The sequence below is a fragment of the Rhipicephalus microplus genome, chromosome 8, assembly GCF_043290135.1.
Source record: "Rhipicephalus microplus isolate Deutch F79 chromosome 8, USDA_Rmic, whole genome shotgun sequence".
NCBI classification, from domain to species: domain Eukaryota; kingdom Metazoa; phylum Arthropoda; class Arachnida; order Ixodida; family Ixodidae; genus Rhipicephalus; species Rhipicephalus microplus.
The window spans coordinates 83,972,875-83,989,271 of record NC_134707.1 but is presented as its reverse complement, the minus strand read 5'-3'; the positions used below and the strand labels follow the sequence as shown (position 1 = coordinate 83,989,271).

General features: G+C 46.4%; 2 protein-coding genes across 2 annotated transcripts; both read left to right on the top strand.

Annotated features, from left to right (window-relative positions):
- Positions 1–1,114: 1,114 nt before the first annotated feature.
- Positions 1,115–2,592, top strand: LOC142768298 (uncharacterized). The gene is made up of 4 exons (XM_075870260.1): positions 1,115–1,227; positions 1,557–1,686; positions 2,186–2,329; positions 2,581–2,592. Exons 1-4 carry the CDS (start codon positions 1,115–1,117, stop codon positions 2,590–2,592), a joined length of 399 nt encoding a protein of 132 aa, XP_075726375.1.
- A 518-nt stretch (positions 2,593–3,110) lies between these two features.
- Positions 3,111–9,494, top strand: LOC142768297 (uncharacterized). Its single transcript, XM_075870259.1, has 4 exons — positions 3,111–3,426; positions 4,161–4,199; positions 8,760–9,157; positions 9,319–9,494. Exons 1-4 carry the CDS (start codon positions 3,140–3,142, stop codon positions 9,492–9,494), a joined length of 900 nt encoding a protein of 299 aa, XP_075726374.1. The 5' UTR covers positions 3,111–3,139.
- Positions 9,495–16,397: the final 6,903 nt, after the last annotated feature.

The window sequence follows — 16,397 nt, the reverse complement described above, 5'->3', positions numbered from 1 at the left end:
GCAACCACATGAGAGGCGCGCGAACGCTCACCGCCCCGCGCTCGACTTGCGCAGCCCAATGTCGCTAGACCACACTGGCCAGAACTGCCTGACTACAGACACACATGCGCACTACTAACAAGCCGCAAAATAGTTACTAAAACGCATAAAAGCATTTCTTTTTCATTTTGAGACGCCGAAAAAACTGTTTCTTGTCGACGCGAACTATCGACACGACTTGACACACACACACAGCAGCCGAGCCTAGCCACGAGCCGAGCATCCGAGCCAAGTCGGCGGTTTTGTTTACTCGGTAGCGCAGTGTTTCGACATCGCCTCCTCTGGTTTTGCTTACCGCTCTTTTCAAGCCCGCTTCCGTTTATCCTGCTTCATCGAGGGGAAATGGTCGCAACGCTGACTCGCAGCCATCTGTTCCTGCTAGCTACGCGAGTAGCGAAGACAATCGTCAGAAGGCGGCAGCGAAGGCAACGAGAGCACCGTTGCTGGGTGCGGCCTGTCTTCTTGGCGTGAAAACAGGAAGGCCTGTACCACACAGCCGTGAGTATCGTGTTGCTATTTCGCAGTGCATTAATGCTTAGCCCTATTATTGTAGGCATGGTTAGCTGAGTTGGTTAGTCACAACGGGAATTTTTGTTTGTGTTTTCTGAAAGCTGTATAGCGTCATGACCAACAGTGGGGTGCACACGTTGTAAGCGCTCGCTTCTCGTCTGTTGTCGGCGCTTTGTTTGCGCGAGCGAAGCATTCCGCCGCCTTGTAACCCGCAGCTAGCGTGTTCCTTTTTACGCAAAAGAGGTTAAACAATGTGTGCCGCGCTAAGAAAACGTTTAATGCGTTTGGTATAAATTAAAATAAAATTCCAGAGTGCTCTAGATGCCCCATTTTATTCACCATGTTTTGTAGCTGCGACATGAGCAGCTCCCTTAAAGATAGTACCTGTGCATCTTGTAAATGCATGATGAATTATCTACCCTTTTCATAGCCAGTTGGAGCTGGCTTACCCGGTGTACAAGTAACTAAAATGGTTGTGTCCATCTTCAACAGTACACTTTCTTTCGCCCTACAGATGCGTCGAATGCGGGAAGGCGACCAGCAGTTTTTCTTTAAGTTTTACCGCATGTCACCCGCGCTGTTCGACAAGTTGCTGGGCTTTGTTGCTGCGGACTTGACACGGCAGCACTTCATACGAGAGCCCCTGGAGCCAGGCGAAAGGCTTGCAATAACCTTGAGGTTGGTACAGGTTGCCTTCTGATGCTGATGCAAGAACATAAACATGTCAGTGAACAGATCATAGATGCATACGTCAGCTTATACAAATGGCTTTTGCATTGTGAAATGGCGAAATGGGCGTTGCAATCATTCATGCTTTCTCACATTGGCCAAGTCTTCAAACTTTTTTAATATAGATGCCCCTTCGTGTCAGAAAGCAATATTGCCATTTGCTTGTTACCTAAAGAGGCAATCCTGTTCAGAGTTTGCATGTTATCAAACACTTTTGTTGCAGTTGTGCTGGCCATGTATTGTGATTCGGAGGAGAAATTACTTTTTCTGTGTTGCAGCTACCTGGCTTCAGGGCTGGACATCTGCAACGTGACCCTCGCCTACCGCGTCGGCATTGAAACTGACCGGAGAAGCATTCACGTGACCTGTAGAGCCATTTGGGCTCGCCTGAAGGACCACTTTATGAAGGTGGGTAACGTCAGAGCCTGTATAAAATTTTCTTTCAGTAAATGGTACACTTCATATCTGCAGTACAAACAATTCCTTCGAAGGCTCTGTTAAAATGAAAAAATTTTTATTATTAACAGTGCCTAAGGCAATTGTGATTAGCAAATACAATATATCCCTATGGGCTTTGAAAGCCTGGTGAACTATGTCTATTTGATTACTCTGGTTTTCAAAATGCAGTAATCACACCTTTGTGTTGTCGAAATAAAAAATGGGGTGGTAAAATGCACTGCGTTGACCGTGTACAACTGGGCAACAAAAGTGACACCATGCCTTCAGCATGATTGGAAGCTTACACCTTGTACAAAATTTGGTTCACCATGCCATGGATCCATGCCCAAAGAGCATGCACAAGAGAAAAGTGAATGTCATTTTTTCACATTCCACCTCACAAAGATATTTAGCTAAAAATAGGTCTGTTTGGCCTACAAGTTTGTTCCTGGTTTCCAATTTATTCCAGGCACCAACCAAGGCTGAATGGGCCAAGATTGCTGGCGACTTCACCCGGCGTTGGCAGTTCCCAAACTGTTTGGGGGCTGTTGACGGGAAGCACGTCGCCATCACCTGCCCGCCGAAATCTGGAAGTGCCTTCTTCAATTACAAGGTAAGTCACTCTGGCCATTTATGCACGTATACTGAAACGAACAGCATTAATGCGGGAGGGGTAGTGTGCCCTTGTCTGCTGGAGAATGTGTGGTGGCAACATAGACAGCCAATGTGCACCACCCATTTGTAGGGGTGCGGTGCCAGTAGCGTAACTGTGACAATTAAAAAAGAAATGTTGCTAAGTGCAGTGGTATAAAAAGTTGTCTTAGTTATTTTCATTTCAGTAAGCTTCCAAACTCTGTAATGCAGGAAGTTGCCTAAAATTCTTCACCCCTTTCGTAAATTACCTTCTAATTTAAAATGCTTGGACAACGTCCAGAGCCTTGCCCTGCAATGCCATACTTTTTTTTCTTATGTACCACTTTTGAATGGTGCGCATGGGCTCCAGAAAGCAGGGAAGAGAGGGAGACAGAGAAGGAGACTGAGCTCGCAGTTTGCCAAAACGAAGGAATACAGCCCCGTGGTCTAAGTCGTTTTGCCAGAACACTTCATGTATGCAGTATTCTTCCAGTGCTGCGGCAGGTACTTATGACAGCTTGATTTGATGTTTACTTTGAAATTTAATTTCAACAGAGGTGTTTTTCAGAGCCCTTACGGCTAAATTAAATTATCACTGTGCATGCCAGAAATCTTTCACAATGAGCTGGTACAAATAAATGCGTGGCCAGCATAGGTGATTTTGTAAATTTTGTCATACTTTTTCTTTGTAATCGCTTATTATTGTAGGTCCCACCTACACATACAACTTTACATGTGCTAATGTTTGGTCTGACGCCTACTGCTGCAGGGTATTTTCTCCATTGTGCTGATGGCCGTGGTTGACAGCTCTTCGAAGTTCGTGCTGGTCGATATTGGGGCAGAGGGCCGCCAGAGTGACGGCAGAGTGTTCAAGAACACGAAGTTTGGGAAGGCCCTAACCGAAGGGCAGCTTGACATCCCCTTACTTGGGCAGCTCCCAGGCACCACAAAGGTGGCGCCGTACGCTTTTGTCGGGGATGAAGCGTTCCAGCTGCGGCGCGACTTTATGCGCCCTTTCCCTGCTAGACTCCTTGAAGATGAACGAAGAGTGTTCAATTACAGACTAAGCCGAGCACGGTATGATATCAGGCACTTTCTTTGGGTATGCTGAGCCTGCCATACTCAATTTTATACAAACACAGAAAGCACTTGAAATAACGTTTAATGCACACTTCGCAGCAAGACATCGATGAAGAAAAATAAAAACAATGAACACACAATACATAGATTAAAAACAGTGGCTCTAATTTCACAATATAGTGCATATAGTCAACCCCGTAGCTCAAGAACAGTGGCTCTAACTTGCGGACAAAGCAGCTGAACGAAAACAGTTCAGAGGAAAAACATCTAAAAACAGAAGGGGCACATAAAAAGCTCACCACACTTAGTACAAACCATCATTATGACAAAACGATCTCGCAAGCACAAGTCAAATTGAGGTGTGCACCGTGCACAATGTTTGTGACCCCATCTCAATAACAAGTGTCCTTTACCCAGCTCAGAAAAATAGGGCATGCGTAGCAGCTTGTGCGACTTGTGATTAACCTTACATTACAAACATAAATGCTGATTTGAATTAGCTGTTCACGTTGCTTCTCTAGAAGGCCGTACAGAAATAAGCGCAAAAGATTTCTTTATGTACAATTAATGAGCATAGGGCTTTTATTCTAAAAAAAACGCGAGCTTATGAGCACTGTGCTCATTTTACGTTGCCATTCTTGTAGCTGCAGTTTCAAAAATAGTCTAATTAATCGGCTTTGAAAGGTGGCTGCTTCTAAATCCTGTTTTGTACTATTATTTCATTTTACCAGGAGGTGTGCTGAAAACGCCTTCGGCATCACACACTCTAAGCCAAAACGGAGCAACAGGGGTATAGGGGTTGCTCCTTTCAGGGAGCAATTGCATTGCCACTCCCATTACTCTCCTAAAAGGAGTAACTGCAGAGGGAGGAACCGTTGCTCTCCTTTCAGTTCCTCCTTCGGGGGATGAACAGTTACTTCCTCCAGTTCCTCCCTGCAGACCAACAGTTACTCCCACCAGTTGCTCCCTGCCGACCATCCATTACTCCCACCAGTTGCTCTTCTAAGAGCAACAGTTACTCTTTACCGTTCCTCCCATGTGTTCGCAGTTACTCTCTGAAAACCAACTGCACATGCTTCCAGTTACTCCTTGGGGAAATGAGTATTTATCTCGAGTATGCTTGTCACACGCTTAACACATGGCGAGAGCTCCTTGGAAGAGCACTGCTTGGGTGCTTCTAACACAAAAAGTGGACAATATTGAAAGGAAAATAAATGCTTTATTGTTCTCTTTATGAGGCGACGTGTGACCACACGTAAAAGTAGACTTCGCCACACCACAGCCAGCACTAAACAAACACCATAATACATCAAAGGTTTTCTGCGTCATCCGTGGAAAAACAATCTTGAATTTCTAGCATAGGGCAGTCTGTGTCATCATTGGTGAGAGAAGGGCAACTTCTCCAATTCTGAAGAACTCAAGTTTCGCAGCTGGTGTTTCCATCAGGCTAGCGCAGCAGAACGTCACCGCAGGCATATGTGAAGCATCTCATTGCTGCAAGAAAAAAAAATAGAAGTGTGAGGTTAAACATGCCGAAATCAATTCATAACAATGAGTCACACACACTGCAGCAGCGCTTACATTCTAGGATGTCTACTGCAAAACGAAATGTGAAAAAAAGGAAGGTTTGGCCAAACGTTACTTGGCAAGCCATATGAATGCTGATGTGGTAGACGCTCTTCACATGATGTCTCAGACAGCAATATTCTGGAAGAAAATGTGCAGCACCTCAACAAGGCGAATTTGTAGCAGTTAAAGATACCCTTAGGTTCAGTTAACTTGTTTGCTATACACACTGAGTGACATTTCTATGAGCCCATTCACCAATGGGCATTCTAAATGAGGTCATGTGTGTGGCAAATAACACGTACTGTCCGCTCATGTTAAAATACTTATTTAGCTCGTGCACATAGTTGCTCTCGATTCTACTGTTCTATCATACGCTGCTGCGTCTTGAATTGTGCAATACCTGTAGGCACAAGCCAAGCATGCAAAGCCTGCTTAAAAGCAACCATTTGCAGAGGCTACATGATAATCTTCAGTATATTTCTTTGTACCTGAGGTAAACGGCTGGACAAAACTATAGACAAATAAATGTAGACCGTGCTACCTTAAAAAAATGCTTTAAATTTAGAAAACTAGGGTGCATTTGTTCACTCGGTTGACGAGTCACAGCCACGAGATATGTAAACGAAGCAATATATCTTAAGGCATGCACAGATATTCTGATTCTTTGTTTGACAGTGTCACAGATAGCTTGCCAATACATATATATTTGAGAGCAACAAGATGTGAAAATTTTATTAGTTCAACGTCTTGTTGGTTCACAGCCAAACAGGTTACTGCTTGTTAGACAAATTCGAATAAGCACACCATGGTTTCCAAAAAAAAGCATTATTATAAGTTAGCTCCCGCTGTGAATGTCTGCCTATTTATTTTGTACTGCCTTCTACATGTGCCACAAAGACATTTATTGAGGATGTGCTACCAGTCAAGCCAAGATCGCATACTTGGTCAATGTGATGGAAATACAAACATTAGAAACACTGCCACCTCTAGTAAGAGCATAACACTTCAGAATCTGGGAACAGCAAGGAGGTGCACAAGAAAGTTAAGCCCAGTCTTGCAGAACATTGAACGTGAATTTTTCAGAGTGGGGGAGGTCAACATGCTGTGGCGCTTTTAAACCCATGAAACATCTGCAGAAAACAGGGTGAAGGCAAGTCAAGAAACGCTGTTATGAAGGCCTGCGCATGGACAGCTTTGTGAATCTAGGCCCAAGTGTTATGCTTTGTGCAAGCCAAAATGCATGTAAATAGGGAAAGCGTACTTTTAGGAGCACCAGCGTAAACAAATCTTGGCAGTTGGCTTTCTAGTACAAACAGCAATCCCTGCAATGAAAACATAAAAATTTTATCTTAACGGTAACAGTGTGAGCACACACATGGGCCAGCGGAGCCATGTCAAATTGTCAGTGCCAGTGTAACCATGTGGCATGATAAACTATTCTCTGGCCAACCCATGCACAGTTTGCCCCTAAAAAGGGATGCTTTCATATACGTAGTACAAAAAGTCTGCACTTACCAAAATTCACTTGCTTTCTGTACTTTAGCATCGTTGGGAGCATCTTTATCTGCAGTATAACCAAATTTGTGTCATATTCCTGAAAAAAAGTAGTAAAAGACATGCATCAAATATTGTTTCATTTGGTAGCACTGAAGTCAGGTTAAGAACAGCCAAGTGGGAATCAGCCTAATTATGTGCATGCGGCTAATTCCAAACGGCGCTATTGAGGTTGTCGAAATTTTCGTCGATTGGTATTAACGTCGATATGTGACTTCAACGGCATGCCAAGTTTTCACAACGCATAAAGATTTCATGATGCAGAATAATGACAACGCTAACGAGAACATACAGCATTTATGATTGTCTTTTACAATATTCAGTTTTGCGAAGGTTTTGAATGACTAAAGAAATCTGTAAGATTTGGGTCATTCCTCCTCCGATTGTTCTGTCCATATGTAAATTGCTCGCTTGATGGTGCGCTTTTAAAATAGTACGTTCAGCGCAGAGGTGAAGCAAGTGACGCAGTGATGTGGGCAGATTTTTTTTTTAAGGCGTGCGGGGAGGGGGGTCCGCTTATCTGAATAGGCCGGGCAAGCGAATATGGTCGTCAATTTGGGCTCCCTACGCCCGGCCTAAAAAAATTCTGTGCGCAACCGCCTGGCTATGCCAGTGAAGTGATGCGACAATGATTTGTTCACTTACTGATTTACATACACTTTACATCTCTAAAAAATGCGGCCCAAGGCCCCAACACTCAGCCGTTAACATTACATAAAGCCAATGGTAGAAAAGTGCCAGTATGAATGCAGCTACAACCCCGCCCCAATGTTTTTTCAAGCGAGGTAGTGTTGCGGAAATGAACTTTTAACTGCAAAAGTACACTGGCACTGCAGTGGTGACAGGGGAAGCAAGAGGGTATGCAGGCGGTATTAGAGGTAATTTAGTCCGATACGGCTAGCAATGGATACGGTGAATAAGAGCAAATCATTTCTCTTTCAATAGCGCAACCACTCAACAATGTATTGTAAGAGCATTAAATGTTGCTGGAAATGCCACTCACCTGCACGCTGATGCATGCACAGTCCTTTGTCCGACGAGCGAACAGGCTTGCAGATAGCTGAAGACGTGTTTACGATGTGTTTGTTCCACCCAGCAGCAAAATCCACAACTACTTCGCGCTCCATAAAGATAAATATACACTAACCTTCATCACGAATAAGTAGAAACGCAAATCTGTCACACACACACACGATCAAAACATAGCTCACAAGCTCGCACGTCCATGTGCTCGCCAACCACAGACCATATGAAAATGAGTAAGTACTGCGAACGCGAACCTAGTTGCGCCGAAAAAAAAAACGTCGAGCAGTGGCAGCACAGGCGTCAGCGCAATAATTTCAGTGTGTTCTCCTAATACAATTATAAAAAAAACTGAGGTACACTAAAACTCATAAATAAATATAAAAAGTTGAGTGTAATTTTTATTTAGTGCTAGTCAACATAAACACTGAATAAAAATTACTTTGTAACTTACATCGTTTGCTACACTAGCGCCACACTTGTCGTGCGGGCGCAGATGGCACAGATTTGTCATTCTGCCCTCAAACTACACGGTGAAGCGTGCTACTAAGTGTATGGCTGATGAGAAGCGCGTCTGGATCCGCTTTTTTTTTTCTTCTCCGATATATCTGGGCGGGGGGGGGGGGGGGGGCTCCTTATGCACGTGTTTCGGTGCTTGATCGACTTTGACGCCCTTACTTCGCGGACGAACGGCGTGTCTAGGCTTTTTTTATCGTTGTTTTGCACGTGTTTCGGCGTTCGGTCCGCTTTGACGTGCCAACTCTCCATTCTGCTGCTGCGTGTGTTAGGTATTTGCCGTACTGTATTCTCAGGCCTTCTGTGTTCAGCCAGCGCTGCTATCTTATTATCTACGGATGCTAAAATAAATCACTGTTTTGGTTTGGTGAAGTTTGGCACACAGAACAAACAATAATCTGGCCCATGAATATCAATGTGGGCGGCATGCATATTTGTGTGCGGTGTCCTGCCGGGGAGTAACCGTTGCGTGACGAGAGCATTTACAGCGGTTCCTCCTTCCGTTGCTCCCTTAAAAACTTAAGATGAATACAGATGCTCCCCCATTCTCGAACAAGTCGGCCATCTTGTTCCGCTTGGTCTTTTCGGAGAGTAACAGTCGGTCTGAAGGAGTAAAAACAGCCGTTGCTCCCATTTTGGCCATTTTTGGCTTAGAGTGCAGCGGCCAGGTGGCGCATACTGCTCCGCACCATTCAGCTTCTCCCCAAGAATGTGGATTATGTAGTGAAGGCAGCATGTGTACTGCGTAATTTCTTAGCGGTCCTAAATGAGGAATCGGACCAGATCCTCGACCAAGAGGACAGGTTCGGAAATGTGGTTCCAGGACGGTGGAGGCAGGACATCCAGCAGACGTCGGGGCAGGGGCATGTGGACCCCTGCTATTTCCCGCTTCAGGGATCCCAGTCACGGAACTTCAGTGCAGATGCTGCGGATGCCAGGACGCTTTTCTCGGCCTACTTTTGCAGCAGCGCTGGAGAGTTACCGTGGCAGTGGCACCAGCCCGGAGTCTCCAAACAAGGGGCCCTGAAGCGCTTGGAAGAGCAGGGGCTGCACCCATGCGCAAGAGGTCTACCTCTTTTACTTTTCTCATTGATTTCACGAGCGACAATGCAAAATAATGATGGTCGTCCTGGTCCTATAGACTGTTTGTAAGTTTTCCAAGGTGCTCTACAAGTAAACTGTCATTGTCGTCTTTCTTTTGTCTTTTTTTGGGTGTCTGCATGACAGACATGCTGGCAAGGCTGGACCCCTGGCTTTCCAGTGACGTTGCCGCCAACCCAAGCGATGACGCAGTTCCAAGCGGTGATGGTGCCGACTCACTTGACTGCGTCGCTTCAAGGGATGACATTCCTAGTTCCAGTTGCGACGGACAGCACTCAACTGACACCGCCGGCGCTGGATAGAGATCGGCGGGGTCATCAGTCAGATCTAACTCGATGGTGTCAAACTGGCTAGGACACATGTCTCTAAAAAGGGTTTCCGGGGTCTCCTGCCATGCCACCTGTCGAACATCCTCCTTCCTTTGCCTCCTCTGGGACTCGAAATTTCCAGAAGTCCTGCACAGCAAAAATGAAGGTGTATGTATTAGGGTATAGGTGTGTAAAAAAGTGTCAATGTTTCCCTGAAAGATGGCAAAATATTCCCACTGTTAATAAATGTACGCTTCTTACAACCATAGTTTGTGTACTAGCACACTCATTGCTGCATTGTGTTATACAGAACGCCTCATGGATCTCGCATGCCATTCTGAGTTCCTTTTTTAACTTGCGGCTGCCGGCAGACCCTTTCAGCAAGTTAGTGTGTTTACACAGGCGATCGTTAATGCAACGTCAAACATGCCAACATTCCAATTGTTAATAAATGCATGCTTGTTACACTACAGCATAGTGTGTGCGAACACTATAATTGTTTTGTTTTTCATTATAAGGGGGGAGAGGGAAAGTAGATTTCTTTGTCCAGTTTAGTAGGGCTAGCCTTCCATCCTAGGCATCAGCCAGGTGCCTCTGGGTCCTAGTAGAGTCTTCGGCTAACTGAATGTCCCAGAGCTGATCTGCCGGATCTGAGCTGAGGAGCAGTCTCCCACTGCTCATCACTAACAATTATGTGGTTCTAAGAGATAGCTCGAAGCAATTCCCATAATGTATGTGCAAGATCTGCCCCCTGTTTGCATCCTCTACAGCTGTCTGAAAGATGTCCAGCATAATGACTGTATGCAACAGGGTTTGGGCACCTTTGGCACCACTTGTACATCTGAGTAGTGTAGAATTTCTATATGCTTCCAAGAACTGCAAGGGAATCACTTCTGCATCTGGACAAAACTGCTTCTCTAATGAGCGGCCCCACCAATCACTGTGAGCAATAAAATGCTCACTTTTGTTGGCTTCAGCGTGACATAATCAAGCAAGTTTTAATTACTGTAGGTTTCCACTTTTACAGCATCCCTAGTTTAAACCTCGCATTATACCGCACGTTACAGATGCGGTTTTGGTACTGTTGCAAGCAATTTTTAGCTTTCAATAATCAAGAATATTCTGGTGCGGGAACACGGGGCACGGCGCAAAAGTATGCAAATTGGGTGTGTACAGGACAGAAATACACATACGCAAGAAGCACTCTTTGTGCGTTCTTACCTTTACTCGTCGCGTTTCGTGTAAAATTTTGTGGCGTATTCGCAACTTTCGCCAGCATTCCCGAAAGCGGCAAGGCTCACAATCACAAGCTACTTTATTCAACGCGAAAAATACGCGAGCTTTTCTCTTTCGCTAGTTCGTAATACAAATAAAAGCGTCAATAAACTTACTCTCGGAAGGTCATGGTGTCGCGCAGGAACACCAGCTGCTCGTAAAAGGGCCACGAAGCCGGCTGCACTGGACTGTCGGCAGGCGGGTTCCCTTCATCGCCCTCATCTTCGGTGTCGGAGTCGGCGTCTTCCGTGCCCATGCCGCTTTTCTGTTTTTTTCTGGGCTAGCACGAACAGCCTTCGGAACTTGTCCCGCAAAAACTTCCAGCGCTTTTGCAGTGCAGTGATGCACTCTGCGTAGACGAAATGAAATATCAGCCACTGCTTTCAACACAACCTGTCAAGCCGGCGGAAACGCGCCGTACGTACCTTTGCTGGCCTTCTCCGGATACATTATTTGAACCACTTCTTTCCACAGGGCATCTTTGACTTGCCGATTCTTGTGGTCCTTGTGCGTGGCCAGCCACAAGGACGTCCGGCTGGCCACACAAGAGATTAGTTTTTCGTTATTGACCGCCATCGCCGACAACTTGCAGAGGGCGGCCATTGCGGCTGAGAGACAGGAGGAGCCGAAGCCCGCGGCAGCGGCGTTTGATTGGCTGCTGCCGAGGGAGCAACTTCCGGCGCGTGTAAAAATATCTGGCATAGCAAGATCTTTCCGAACGCGCGCGCTTCGCCAGGCGCGCCGTCTCCGGCCGTCATGTGGTAGCGCATAGGCGCGTGAGCGCGTGGAATCTCGCGCGCGAACGCGTGCGTGGAGTTGGGGCTTAACGTTCGGGGAACGGTTGACGGGCGTGACAATAAAACAGTGTGCTCAGGGGAGCGTTCCTTTTTTTTTTGTTTCGAACTCAGCGCACGAGCTTTCAATGCTGAAGCCAGTAGCCGACTGAAGGCTGAGCTTGTGTCCCTTCTCACCTTTCACTCAAACAGTGACGTCACCGGCAGCGCCCACCAATAAGCCCCACTCTCGATGTCGGAACAGCAGCTGGTTGGCCAAACGAGTTCTGGCGACGGTAACCACTGGAGAGGCCGGCGCTTCAGTCGCTGTGACGCAGGAAATGACACCACGCGACTTTTTAATGGCGTCGTCAGTGTAGCGCGCTTCCTTTCAACCCCAAAACCGCTAATTTCCTAGCTAGCGAGTTTTTTACCGCTCGATACCGCAGTTCCGGACACAATCGAGTGAGTCTATCATGAATCAGCTCTTCGAAAACGCCACGACAGCGATACGCTTGCCTCACAAAATTAAAATCGGCGAAAAAAATGGGCGATTGCACTCGGTTGTTGAACTGAGTCAGCAGCCACTTTTTTTTTTTTGAGTGCCTGTGCATTCACTAAGAAACTGCATCTGCTATTAGAGCTTAAATGTTTGGTATAGAAAAATTCCATGATTTTTTTTTAATATTGCACAGTATCGGGGCGCACCCTTGTCTTGATAAATAAGCGACACAACCACCAGCACTGTGGTGACGTTTGTTTCTATTTCCACACCAATATTATGTATTTAAACGCTAGAAAGCCACAAAGTGCTATCAGTCAGACTAGTTCGAACCTCAGTCCGACGACGTCTCTTCCTCAGTATAGTTACGTCCCAGAGTGGATCATCCTCCGTTCCGTCCAATCCGTTGCTGATGCAGCATTTGCGTAAGGAATTGCGCAGCATATCTTCCGGGAGAGATTTCCTAGCTGCCGACACCAAGTCAAAAACAGTCGCGAGAAGTGGACGTCATATGCGCCCAGCATCCACTCAGTATAGAGCTCGCGCACGCGATCTATGAAGGCGTTATTGAGCACTACGTCCAAGAGGCTGGAGGATTGATGTTAGTCCCCTAGAGATCATGAATGGCCCTTCTGGCCATCGGAAAGAGGTCCGTTTAAATCGGTCATGAGGTAGCCTCTAAATAAGTTGAGCACCAACATGCACCAACATGAAAGAGCACACTGGGCGACCGACTCGACACAAGCCGGATCCACTCAAGCATGAGGAACTAATTCAAGAATACTTTTGTGTTCGCTGTCACGATAACATCTCGGGGAAAAACTTCTTTTGGTTAACGTTTTCTTTTGAAAATGATATAAGGGGGCAGCTTTCTTCAATCGGCTGTGCACGTGAGCATCAATGTAAATCGTGAATTCCCGTTGTCCAAAGTTTCACTTGATAGGATGTCTTAGCGGTTGAAGGCGTATCGAACCAGATCGGAGTTCCGTCAGCGTTGCCCATGTAGCAACGCTGTCGACGATGCCCGATGACGAAGCGCTGATACTCGACCAACTTGTTATCGAAATCTTCGGGCAGTTTTCGGCACACGCAAGTACGCCCCTCAGCGCAAAGTCCTGCCACTTCGTAAATTGGCACACACACACACACACACACACACACACACACACACACACACTATGGCGAGCCCTTGAATTGCAGTCTGGTGAACGCGGAGCCGCGCGCCATCTTCAGAGCTTTCACGAGGATGCACTCCGCTGTTACGGGTGGCAACCTCGCACGCAGCTCCCGGACGAATTCGGTGAGTAGCATTTCCAGTTCGGGGTGCACTGCAGTCTGTCCAGGAAACGACGCTTTTTTGTTGTTGTTGTAAGATTTGATGCGCTGGTTTTCGTTCCTTCAGTATCAGACACTTTTCTCCGATACACCGAATTCCCGCACCGTAACCTGGCAGCTACCATGCGCTTCGGCATACTCGACAACTTTTTTCCTAAAGTCTATCGTAAACTGCCGTCAACTACCCCTCATTCCGGAAGGATATAGTAAACAAACAGCAGACTGACAAGGATAGCTGAAGCAAACGGGCGTTGCTAATACGCTGTAGGCCTTGCCCAGCCGCCAACGGCACCACTGCTGATGTTCACGATGACAATGAAGGCTTTTGACTTCAGCTGCCCATTCGTGCGAGAAACCACTTTTTTTTCTGCCCATGACCGGTATATAAGAAGAGGGATGACGTTTCATCGCGTTTTTTTTTTTTTGAAATCGCAGTTCTACCGATGTTCTGTTTTTATAGGTAAATGAGAAACGCCAAGAACACAAGAGCATCGAGCTTCATGCCAGGAAAGAAATCGCGTTAGTATAACTAATAAAGTGTCTTAGAGCACCAAAGCAGCTAATATCTGAACCACACAATGCGCATTGCGTGACCAGTGGGTCATCGACTTATCCACCTCATTATAATCTCTTCAGGCATAGTTTTTCCTCGCTGTTAGCCACAGCACATAAATTGGACAAGATTCCTTGCAAGTATAGTGGGTACCATGCTTCTCCGAAGAATGCCGTACCGTGAATGACTCCCTACCACACAAAAATTGTGATTTATTGCGCTATAGTTGGTACCCTGCTAGTGTGTTTGTAGCAATTACCGAAAGAGTGTATAACAAAAGATCTGAAAGGTTGCTCTTCAAACTTTTGCTGCGACAGTGCTGCGTGTGCCGCGTAGGCCTGGCGACTTCTTCTCACGTATTTGCGTTTGGCTTAGAGAAAAAAAAAACGAAAGCCTAAGGGGAATATCTGACCATACCATTTCTTGCATATGTACGAAACAAAAAAAAAATGGCAGCATATTCACGTAGTGAATGATGAATAGTGGGGCGAAGCACCCGTCCGTGCATTCGTTCTTGCTTCCATCCATCCATGCGTGCGTCTGTGTGGCTGCCCGTGCGTCCCTCCGCCCGTCCGTGCGTGCGTCTGTTCGTGCATCCGCATGTTCATCTGTGCGTGCGTCCCTGCTTTCGTCCATGCATTCGCTCCTGCGTCCGTCCATGGGTCCATCCGTCCGTTCAGCCATCCGGGCGTCCGTCCAAGCATCTGTTCGGTGTCCGTTCGTCCACCTATTCAACACTCCAAGTACCACCATCTCACAACTTTTCATTATATATTCCTCATATAGAAGCACCGCCATCCAGCGGACATTCCAAGGACTGAACGAGAGGAGCACACGCACACTTTCTTACGGCTTGCGCTTCGTGTCTACTTCCCACCTTTAACCACATCTACTTCATGGTATTTACTAGTTCACTGTATTCATGGCACTGCGACCCAACGCTCGCTAAACCTTTCTAAAACCTAGGAGATTACGCCCAGCGAGTATAACGTAGCAACCCTTTCTTGTCTTCTGTGCGTTGTTGAACAATAAAAAATTCACAGCGTGCGCGTTACCTAAAAGCCGAATTTTCCTGTCTCTCATTCCCCCTTAGCAGCCCTTGGCATGCACATTGAGCACTATCTTTTATTGTTCAACAACGCACAGAAGAAATCTCTCACCGGCACCACCTTGGAGGTGAAAATGTGATACTCTTTACACACTACTACTACGGCCACGAGGGACGAACGGGTGCCGCTATAACGATTTTCGCCCCTAAAAATGCAGAGTTTAAAACACCTTATAAATCTGACGCTAGTCACAGGTGACGCTGCACGTGCAGGGTCACCAGACAACAGCACGTGCAGTGTGCGTGAACGTGCTGACACAGCGCCGGCAGAAGGCGGAAGCGGGCACTGAGCAACCGGTTTTTGCTAGACAGGCCGTGAAACCCGCGTGTTGCAGCGCCCCCAGGCCAAGTTTAGGAGACTTATACTTGACTCGCAAACTGGCTCAGAACGTAGCCGTCCAGTCTTCACTGCCACCAGGAAGCGTCATCACACGACACTATTAGGACATCACATAATGATTTAGTAAGGAGCCGTCGTAGTAGACGAGTACAGCCACAAACTATATCGTCTTTTCGTAATTGAAGGTTACCCATTCCCTTGGCCCCGAAAGATTGCGATTCTACCGAAATGGTTGTGCGCGAAACGTACCAAACGTTTGTCGTGACGTTTACCCTGCTTGGTTAGTTTGCTGTACCTGTCTTCGTATCTGTTTTCATTTCGATTTTGATCCTCCAGACACGATACGAAAGCATAACCTACGTATGATAACATTACAAAGACTGTGCCACACAAGCTATAGCAATCTGATCTGTTATCGAAATTCACTGACATTTCTCGTTTGCCGAGTTTCACTGTCGGCTCTATATTGTGGGGTCTCGTTCGATGCGGAGCACCATGCTCCTGGAGTGAACGGCTACAGTAGACGCGGTTGAAAGGAACCAAACACACATTTACTGAACGACTTTTAGAACGACGATAGCGCCAGCCGAATTATTATAACATTAAATGGTATCAACTTTCGCGAACAGAACGCCACCGATACTTAGAAGTGTGGAAATTCGTCCTAGTTGGTATGACGTAACGATAGTTTTAGCGCGAGAAACGAACGACGACAAAGAGACAAGAAAGACACGAGCGCTCGTGTCTTTCTTATCTCTTTGTCGTCGTTGTGTTCTCGCGCTATAACTATCGTCATGTCATACCAACTAGCACGCCCGTGTCCTTCTTGTTTTTTTTTTCATCCTTCTGTTCTCGTGATTTAACTATCGTCATGCCACCTATACTGCTCAATAGTTGTGACTCCGAAATACGGCTTCTGCGCAAGACAAGTGCGCAACGCAGCGCAAACAACTTTACGGGGCTGATAACAACCCCACATACTCAAACTTAACTCGAACCATATCCCGATAG

Excerpts from the sequence above, each read along its gene's own strand:
- LOC142768298 (XM_075870260.1), top strand. The coding sequence starts at position 1,115 with ATGTCACCCGCGCTGTTCGACAAGTTGCTGGGCTTTGTTGCTGCGGAC. Across the intron at positions 1,228-1,556 it reads AGGCTTGCAATAACCTTGAG|CTACCTGGCTTCAGGGCTGG; the intron begins GTTGGTACAGGT and ends TCTGTGTTGCAG. Across the intron at positions 1,687-2,185 it reads TGAAGGACCACTTTATGAAG|GCACCAACCAAGGCTGAATG; the intron begins GTGGGTAACGTC and ends AATTTATTCCAG.
- LOC142768297 (XM_075870259.1), top strand. The coding sequence starts at position 3,140 with ATGGCCGTGGTTGACAGCTCTTCGAAGTTCGTGCTGGTCGATATTGGG. Across the intron at positions 3,427-4,160 it reads TACAGACTAAGCCGAGCACG|GAGGTGTGCTGAAAACGCCT; the intron begins GTATGATATCAG and ends TCATTTTACCAG. Across the intron at positions 4,200-8,759 it reads TTCGGCATCACACACTCTAA|GTGGCGCATACTGCTCCGCA; the intron begins GCCAAAACGGAG and ends TGCAGCGGCCAG.